Below are 10,456 nucleotides of genomic sequence, written 5' to 3'. Positions count from 1 at the left end.
AATGGAGTTAAGATGTGCAATTTCATCTGAAAAAAAGGAACAGTGAGACAGTCCAGGGAAACAAACAAACAAACAAAAAAAAAAATCTAAAAGTTTTTGACTATTTAGATCAGTGCTGAAAAAGCAAATTTTTTGCAGTAACAACCAGCAAAAAGTAATAGGTTTAAATGATAATGTATAACTAAGCATCAATAATCTATTCCATTCTTTAATGCTAGAGCTATTGGTCTGCTTTAAAATATAACATAACTCACCAGAATAATAAAATTGCCTTTTCAGGTTAATAAAAACATAGCTTACCTTTTATGTACTGTTTCTTTGTAATTCTAACTGGATGTTTAGAGATACCCTGAATGTTCTACAAACAAAAAGAATAAAAATGCTTATTAAGGTAAACTTTATGAAAACACATTTATGAAGTCTATAAGCAGGCATAAGAACATTAGTGATACTAATGCCATCAAGTTTTGCCCATATAATACATAAGATTAACCACTTTGCCTTTCAAAGGAATCTTCACACTTCTGTAACTCTAGATACTTGAATATTTGCTCTTTCCTCGACAAACAGAAGCTTGTAAGAACTATTTCTCACTGGCAGCCTTTACAAATCCTGATCTCTGGATGCACCGTAGAACATAACTAGTACCCCAATAAAAACAATTTTCTTATTATTTTAACCTGTATTTTTTAGATGTGGTGTATTAACTTTCAAGAAAATAATTAATTTGAACCCTGGCTAAAGAGAAGGGAACAGATTCTTCTTAAGCCTCTAGAAATTTTTCTAACATCTATTCCCACTTTTCTGAAATGCATGATAAAATAGAAGGAGCTCTTTATTAGCTACAGCACACCAGTCAAGATTAAAAAGTGAGAACTAGGCTTATCAACATGCAGGACTATGAAAAACAGATTTTTCTTTAAAGATCTGGGTTCATACACCTTCAGTAAAGCATGAAAGATGATACACGCTATCTTCCTTCTGTTATTTTATGTCATTATGCTTCTTCATCTTAAAAGGTAACACATGACAAGAGACAATGTGTATCCAGCTCAGTTTTCATAATTCCACACAATTAATTTGCAAGCGGTTGAGGAATTAGATGAACTTACTCACATTATGAATACTGTGAATTCAGGAAGTGACAATATTGCTATATAATTTCTAAATCAGAATGATAATTTTCAACGTAATTTTGAACTCAAAATCATTATTCTAAACCTAAGAGGGATGTAACCAAACTGCAAAAGCTACTGAAATTTAAAGCAGAAGTAAAAGAACAAAACCCTCAAAACAGAACAGGATCATTTCTAGTCTTAGTATCACCCTTAAACTTCTACAATTAAACATATTACAGTTGAACATCTGACACAGCACCATACACCGAGATAGATATAGGAAGCTACTACATAATATATGTAATATTTTCCCAGCATGGGTAAACTAGGAACACTGCTCTCAATACATCAACACAAGGCTTGACCCAGAAGAAACACTTGCTGTCTTTAATATTTTATTCTTCAGTTTCTAGAAACATTTAAAAATACAGTTGTGGCAATAGCTTATTGCAATGCTGTTAACCATTTTTGAAATAAGTGGTTATTTAATCTGTGCACATTATTATTGATAACTATTGATTTCTATCAATAACAAGTCAAGGAGGATTAGTGCTTGCTTGTACAAATAATATACTGTTCAAGTGGCCATGGAAGCTAGTGGATTCTCAGAAGTTTAGAAAATTAAGTCCTTTATTATGTAACTCGACATGAAAGTAGGAGCCAAATTTTACACATTTAAAAAACAAAATCACCATATTTTATTGAATAATTTTAGTGACAGAGATCATTGTATGGAATTTTCACTGGGCTCCATATCAGTACTGACATGTTTTTAATACAATAACTTCCAACACAGGTAAAAGAGCTGTTTATAGTTGATTATTGTTCCTTAACTCGTCAGCTTCAAAATCCTAAACAAAGTGAAATAAATAAAAAATTTCAAAATATATCTACAATGGTAAAAATAAATCATCATATTGCCATCTTGTTTTCACTGAGAGCATATGCAGTTGCTTTTAATGCAACTTTAGAAGTGTTACTAATAATTCTGAAAAACACTAGTAAGTAATTGCAAATGCAAAATGTACTTTCACTTGCAAATTAGTTAACAACTCATAATTTGAATAAATCTTCAGAAAAGAATTAACTCAAGAAACATGAAAGTAATAATGCTCATCTTTAAGCTATTGGAATAGCTTAATAGATTCCTCTCACTTAATTTTAGACATCTGTACGCTAGTCATTTTCCTAAACTAGCTGGCTAGAATCCCTCTACAGTGAGTAGATGAAGACATGAATCTCCAGTGGGTAGTTCAATCTATCTGTATATGACACACGTTTACAACAACTTGACCTAAGATTCCCCTGGAGATGACGTTTTCTAAGATCTAGATTATCAAATTTGCTGAGATAAATTTACTTCAGATATTTAAAAGGATGGAGAAATAAGGAGGCAATCTCGGAAGAGTCTTCCAAATGGAAAGCTTACCTCTGCTTCTGTTGAAAATTAGGTGACAGTTTTATTGTATCAGAAGTAGAAGATTGATGTGGCTTTGGTAAATGAGTATTACTACCTTGGACTACATAATACAGCCTGTATTTTTGCTTTTATGTATTTATTTTAAGTATATTTCTGCAAAACCTTCACAGATCCAATCTGAGCTGTGACTGTATGCCATCTTGTTAGAAAAGGGCATCCACATCTTGTTAGAAGTTACAGAGAAACAAAACTGCTCTCTCTGAACAATTATGCTGCAACAGACAAGAAAAAATATACTTCAAACAGTGATGGAATAGCTGGTTGTGAAAGTTAACTATTAATACTTCTCTTCATTGTTTCGGAGTGAGGGAAAAGAAAAAAATCAACCTATTCTAGTGGACGATTATCAAGAAAACCCTAGCATTGGTTAAAAAAAAAATTTAAAAAAACTCAGTAGCTGCAAGTGGACCTGTTAAAGAAACATTAATCATAAATTTGAAAAAATAAAGAAGATACAGAGAAAATTAGATTAGGAGTTTGATTTTACTGCCTTAGTTTCATTGAATACAATCTTTCAGATATATATAGAAAAAAAAAATCCAAAATTCATTTCCAGAGGTTCCAATGGACAGAAGGATAGATGAAGCCAAGGTCTCAGTTTCAATTATGTTTGGAAGGCTGTGATGATCAGGGGAGGTTCCCAAGGGCTGGAATAATGCAAGCATCGCTCCTATCTTCCAGGAGAGCAAGAAGGAGGATGGAGAAAACTACAGGCTAGTCAGCCTCTGCTCAATTCCTGGGAAGGTGATGGAGCAAATAATCCTGGAAAACATGTACAAATGTACTGAAGTCAAGATGATGATCTAGGGTAGTCAGCATGGATTTACAAAGGGGAAATCATGCTTAACCAACACCAGCCTTCTGCGATGAAGTGACTAGCTGGGTGGATGAAGGGAGAGCAGCAGATGTTGTTTACCTTGACTTCAGCAAGGCTTTCAGAACAATCTCTCATAAAAGCCTCATAGACAAGCTGATGAAGTACAAGTTAGATAAGCAGACCGTGAGGTGGACTGAAAACTGCCTGAACTGCCAGGGTCAAAGGGCTTTAATGAGCGGCACAAAGACCAGCTGGAGGCCAGGGACTAGTGTAGTACCCCCGTGGCCAATACTGCTCAACACCTCCATTAATGACATGAATAGTGCAACCTCAGCAAGAAGGCAGACAATCCAAAACCAGCAGAAGTGGTTGATACATCAGACAGCTGCTCTGCGATTCAGAGACCTCAAGAGTCTGGAGAAATGCACCATCAGGAATCTCACAGATTTCAGTTGAAAAGTAGCTTTGCAGAAAAGGACCTGTGGATCCTGGTGAAAAACAAGTTGAACACGAACCAGCAATGAGCCTTTGTACCTAGGGGAGGCCAACAGCCTCCTGGGCTGCATCAGGAAGAGTGCTGCCAGCAAGTCAAGAGAGGTAATTCTTCTCCTCTGCTCAGAATGCCTGATGGGAGAGCGTAAAGAAGATGGAGACAGATTCTGTTAGAGCCTCACAAACGTAGCTTTCTCAAAGCATTCAAGCCTTGCAAAAAGGATGCTCTAATTCATTAGGAAAGTCATTGTGCGAAAGTAAAGTAGAATTATCAATTAAAACAAAACCTAATAAAAACTCAACAAATAATACATAGCTCCCAGACTGATGACTTTATTCTCACTGAGACTTTCCCTTAAGCTCTCCATTCTTGGTATCGAAAATTCTACATCTACATCGGCAATTAAATTTCTGATTCCTTCCTATGTTAAAACCCAGTACATTATTTTGGTTCTTTCAAAGGGTTAGAGTATATAGGTATATATTAGATAAATTACCTTTGAAGTCAGTACAGTTAGACTTCATTTAATCAGAGAGGCTGGTGGTGCATTTTAGTTATTTCTTACTGTATGTCAAGTAGGGTTGTTTATCATATTTTCTACTTACATTCCCCTTTCAGTTATTATTATTGATGCAGCCAACCCATATCTCTCTTTTCCTCTCTATATACATTTTCAGTAGCATAAATTGCTATTTTTTTGAGCAAATGAGCTCAGCCAACCCTGATAACTCCCTAGAAATAGATGTTTATATATGTATACAAAGGCATCTATAGACATATGTATGTTCTTTCTGTCTAGAAAATGGCTCATTAACACACTAACTGCTCAGATCTGCATTTCTAAATACCTGTGGAATATCTCTATCTAAAGACCTACAAAGGGCAGGGAAGGGAACAGAAAAAAAACAACAGTAAGCTACCGAAATAAATGGGAATGCACAGAGGTGGCTGCAGACTATGGACATTTGATTATGATTAATTTCTGCACTGATCTAAGGACTTATTTAAAAATAAAAACAGAGACAGCACTTACTACTGAGATAAGAGTATCCACTCATAAATGTATACAGTATGGATGTGTTGGGAGGGAAGATGAAGAACAGCCAAGGAGTGAGATCAAACAGATAGAAGGAAGCAGTCAGCCTTTCCTCCTAGCTGTCAGACGAGGTAAAGTTATAATGTATACATCCCTTGACGTAGCAACTAATCCACCTGCTGTTACAGGGAGGAACAGTGTTAAAATCTACAGCAAAATAAAGACAATAGGGGAATTAAATACTGTGGCTACCAATGCCAGCAAATAGCAAAAAGTAGTTGCATTTCTTATAAGGAAGACTATTTACTAGGACTGTGATCTTGTCAGATTTAATTACTGTAATAGAGATTCCTTCAGGAATTTAATTTTTTTCCTATTTCCTAACACTTGAGAAAAACACAGATGTTCTCTTGTTTGAAAAAAAGTTCAGAGCAGCAACATCCTAGTTTATCTCATGAAATGCACCACTCCAGCAAAAACTGAAGCATTATAAATCCAAAAGTTTCTGGAGTTTCTCTTAGAATCTTCTCCAGAAAGTTTATGAAAATAATTAGGCCACAACTGTTCTCTTTGAACAAGAGCTCAGCTCTACACAACAAAACACAAATTAAGTTTTTAAATTCATGACATCTGTTTGATGACTAGCACTGTATTACTTTTGGAGTACAAGTAATGCTTTGGTCTGCAAGACCAGACTTCATCACAATGATAATAGGCAGGTAGATGACAACTCCTTTGAGCTTTATATTCTATATCTCTAATTACTTTTTGGGTTTTTTTTTTTTCTTGTAGGTTTTTTTTATCCTGTTTATTTACTTCTCCAAAATTTTCTCACTCCTTTTCTTTCTTTTTCAGTTGTCTTTTCTTGCTCTATCTGGGACTCCACCTATTGGTATATTGTGCTCTCATAGCTCGGCTAATCAATTTGAGAAGAAATCTAAGCACAGGTTCAATAAGCTACTTCCTTAGCCATCAACACTCTGCTTGCTCCTTTGTTACAGGCCAAAGCTGCTGGAGAAAGAGAGGAAAACTGCACACTGCCAAAACTAGTATTCTTGCAATGCAGAACAATAAGACTTTGAGTCCTGAGGACACCCACAATATCAAATTCACTCAACTTGTCTGGCACCTCCAAAGATGGTGGCAACTCACTCATGAGAAATTACGCAGCAGAAGACAAATAAAACCAAACCTTCATGATTTCTCTTTTGGAAAACTGACATATTTAACTATTGTCCGTAGCAGCATTTATTTATTATTGTAAAGGAATAAGGTTATTTTCTGCAACTGCTACATGGGACACAATTTCAAGACAGTCTGAAGATCTAATTTTTAAATACAGCATGTAGCTCAAGAAATAGAGAAAATAAGAAAATGAACAAAGTCACCATAGCAATACTGGCCTGGTATGTATGTATACGTGCATTCCTAAGCAAATCTTGACTTGTCTGCAATTGCCACCTAGTGGCTCGTTAAAAAATAAGGACATCTATTTTCCTTGTCAAAAACGCAGAACTACGGAGATTTCTGGTAAAGGATTTCTTGATTTTTGGTACTGGTTACTGTTTTTCAGCAGTGACCAATCATTCAAAGCTAATACATTGCCCTCTTGCCTTACCCAGCAGCACAGAATTATCAAGGTTTTAGACGTCAGTCCAGTGGGAGACTTACAAGTAATTCATCACCTTCTCACAAGCTTAAGCAATTCTCAAAGTTAATACAAGTGAAGAAGAAAACAGCAACCAAAAATACTGACTTCCTACTTCAGCATGTGGAAGAACGTGCCATGAGAATAGTGTATTTGATTTCCTATGACTAATCCTCCTTCTGCCATATTTGAAATTTAGACCTGGAAACGACCTCAGGTAATGTTGCAGCAGCCCATGAGAAAGGACTCAATGAGTGATTTTTAAAATAACAGAAAATATTTGGTTCTACTAACTTATTGATTTGACATGTTCTGTGACAAATTATTTTCACAAATCATGGGTTTAGTCCAGATGTTTGGTTATATACTGACAGATTACTAACCTTTGCACAGCAAGCAAGGGAGTTTGTATATACACAGCTCTACACATCTTTCAAAGAGACAGAAACTGCTTTTGTTTCCCATATATAAACTAAATTCAATTACTTATTTATTTCATTATCCTGAATGAAAATCATACTCAGAACATAAACTCTGTTAAACTCACATTCGTCACTACTGGAGGCTATTAAACTCTGGGATGAACTCCAAGAAGATATGATTTGGTTTTCGTGAAAAAACAGCACTAAGGCACAGAGATAATAGTTGGAGTTGCAGTTGGAGCTGGTAAATATTATCCTAGTTGTGTATTATCTGTATATCATAGCTTTAAAGTAAACACTGTCAGGGAATATTGCCCAAAGGTACAAACACTAGTCCTTGAAACACATGATTTCCAGGCTGGAGGAATTTACTTTCTAAAGAAAAGATCTAACAGTTGTTTTAGGAAAGGGTAAAATTTGGCATCTCAAACAAGATTGTTCCACATACTGAGGAACTTACTGAGCATATGTTAGCAGGGAATTCCTCTTAAAAGGCTACAAAAGACAGTGAACAGAAGGCTGATTGAAGGAGTTAAAGGAAACCTAAATAAACAATGTCTCTTTTTTGCTCACAGTGAGGAAAGGACAATTCTTGATTTGATAGAAGCAGCCCTTTAACTATAAGCTCCCAAGAGCCACAGCCAGCAGATTATCATGTTAGTACAGGAGAACTAAGGACAAGAATGCCACATAGGAGTCAGCAAGACGACCTCTGTCCTATTCTGTCTGTCTTCACTGACGCTTCTACAAACCACTATTTTTTCTGTTGTGCTGGTTGTTGCTCCAAACTTGAGAGAGTGCATCCATCTTCCAAATTCTGGGTGAATTTTCTGGGGTTTTATGAAAGGATGCTGAGGAAATAAATAATTAGCAAACTTTCCACTCACTGACACAGAACTCCCAGCAGAGAAAGCTGAATGTAATATGGATGTAAAGCTACAGAGATAATTTTCCTGAAATTCTTTGGGATGCCAATGACAAAACTTTTAAAAATCAGTACTGTGTGAAAACTGGACAATCCAAAACAAGAATTCTCTTCTGCGGTACCTGACTTTTGATCTGCCCCTATAATCCATTTTCTTTTGATCATTCTTCATTTCTGCCTCCTCCACTTTTTGTCTTGTCAGAATTCTCAGATTTTTTGAATTTTTTTTTTTTTAAATTATCATCTCAAAACATAAGTCTCCAAGCTTTGAGTATTTCCTAAAAGTGTGTATCTAAAAATCCCACTAATGGAATACTTCATATGAAGAATTAAAAAATCTTCAAGCAAATTTCTAAAATTTTACTCAACTCACAAGAGGTACCAACAGACAACTTCATAACAAATCAATACACAAATATTTAAACCAATATAAAGATCATAGGTGCATTTCTGCACACTGCTGAAGATTCAATCTGAGCAACTGTCTTACAGATGAGGACAATGAAAATTAACTCAGCAGGACATGGGCTCTATTACAGTCCTCAGTACAGAGGTACAAAGGCCGTGGTGACCACATTGAGACTTCAGTGGATATCAGCATATGCCAACCTCAAGCATAAGAAAAATGCTCAGCCGAGAGATGAAGTTTGTATGGACAGATAGTGGAAGAATGAAGATTGTCATACACTACAAGTTAATGGCACTATTTGTTTCTTGCAACCAAAATACCATGCTAACATTGCTCTTAAACTATTCTAAAATTACATAGAATCAGACAATGAAATTCCAAGAGACACAACACAGTGCATAGATTAACTTCTGTAACAGAATACTCTTAAGTAATAGATATTACTATAATCACTTCACTTTAAAACACCTCTTACTTTGTAAGGTAGTGAAAGCTACATTGCTAAAAAACAACTTGTTTTGCTCAAAGATTATGCTAATTTTGTTTCTTGTTATCTATGTGCTCTGCTCCAGTCACATTCATATTAGGGAAAAATAACCTGTCAGTAGCACTAGCTACATTCCAGCATGGATTTCTAAAACATGATCAGTTTAAATATTCATAAAATGAGATCCTATTTTAGTGCTATTAGTGCAGCCATAATCAGCACATGACTCAGAAGTATTGGAATAAACACACTGAAAAGAAACATGGCACAAAAATACATTCTGAATGCAAGAGATACTTGGAGAACACAGACCAACTATAACAAACGGCATGCGCGTTCTGACTTTCTCTAATACCGTATCAGCTCATCTGAGTGACAATTGTTTGTACTGACTAGAAAATATGACTCTAAATTGCTTTGATGCAAAGGTCCAAGAAAACACATAGGCATTCTCATCTCTTTCAAGACAACCTACCATCATTTTAGTGAAGCCCACATCAGAGCATACTTACCTAAAAACTATTTTGTTAGCCTAGATGACATTATAGAAGACTTTTGACGAGACGTTCTACATGAACCTGTAATATGCCTGACTTATCTCTATCCCCAGTGCTTTCCCAAAAACATACTTTTAAAAAAAAACAGAAAACACGCTCAAGTAAGATCAATGTAAATGTAAGATCCATACTGTCCATTCTAAAGTCAGCATTCATGTCAGTAGGACAGTGCATGAAAAAAAGCTTACAAAAATTATATTCCTAATAGCACAGTTTCAATAACAGACAAGGCATTGGTTCTTTTTTGAAAAAAAAAAAAAAAAAAAAAAAAGGAAGATGTGATCGCAGCCCTGCTCCCAGAGTTGGTATCTGGCGCCTTACAAATTTGTAAAGCAGCTCACCCTCTGTTGAAATACCTTGTAGAACATCCTGTTTGTGCTGGAATCCAATTGGTACTATAGTCTATCAACTTTCAGAAAGACTACGGGTAGTACCACAGATCAGCCTGTACCCTTAACAAGGAGTGGGACAAAATGCCTGAAATTTGAGACCTGTCACAATAGTTTCGATAGCGCAATTCTGACAGTCCGCCTTGCTCGGTGGGTGCATGTGGGTATGCTAAGGATGTAAAAAATAAAAACTACTGGGATAGCATTATGAAAGGGAGACAAACAGGCAGCATCTCGCCCACAAACAATCCCAAAACTATACCAAAACTACATTTGAATTTTATCTCGGAGACAATTAGTCCATTTACTCCAGAAGACAGCCCAGAAGGAAAGTAATATGGCTACAGTGTGGATCAGCGGAAAAAGTGGTTTGCTAAGTTAATTGACAGAACAGACTCATTTTTTATGGCAATTGCTCAGAGGGGTCTCTGCTTCAAGAGATTGTCTCCCCCATTAGAATGAAAACCAGATGGGTAATTTATTATTCATATTCCAAACACTATTAGTAACACACATTTTCTAATAAACAAGCGTGCAATTCTCTGTCAAGTGTTCACTATCAGAAAATATTACTTATATCTGTTGGAGAGACTGAGGTATATTCAATATTTCAGGCTTTTTATGTTCTTTGAGCATATTAATATTCAACATATCCTAATTAGTTTATCTTTCAAA

The 10,456-nt window shown here is 35.7% G+C and overlaps 1 protein-coding gene across 1 annotated transcript in view; it reads right to left on the bottom strand.

The window, feature by feature from the left end:
• Positions 1-300: 300 nt before the first annotated feature.
• The window catches only part of POLN (polymerase (DNA directed) nu), a gene marked incomplete at its 3' end in the record, with an annotated part of 35,849 nt that continues 25,693 nt past the window's right edge, over positions 301-10,456 (bottom strand). Inside the window, exon 15 of the mRNA XM_010075407.1 lies at positions 301-358. Coding sequence (XP_010073709.1) covers positions 301-358 — 58 coding nt within the window. The remainder of the gene's footprint in view (positions 359-10,456) is intronic.

This window comes from Pterocles gutturalis, unplaced genomic scaffold, assembly GCF_000699245.1.
Source record: "Pterocles gutturalis isolate BGI_N339 unplaced genomic scaffold, ASM69924v1 scaffold23717, whole genome shotgun sequence".
Lineage (NCBI taxonomy): Eukaryota > Metazoa > Chordata > Aves > Pterocliformes > Pteroclidae > Pterocles > Pterocles gutturalis.
Note: the sequence above shows the minus strand (reverse complement) of the source record. Positions and strands in the feature narration are given on the sequence as shown.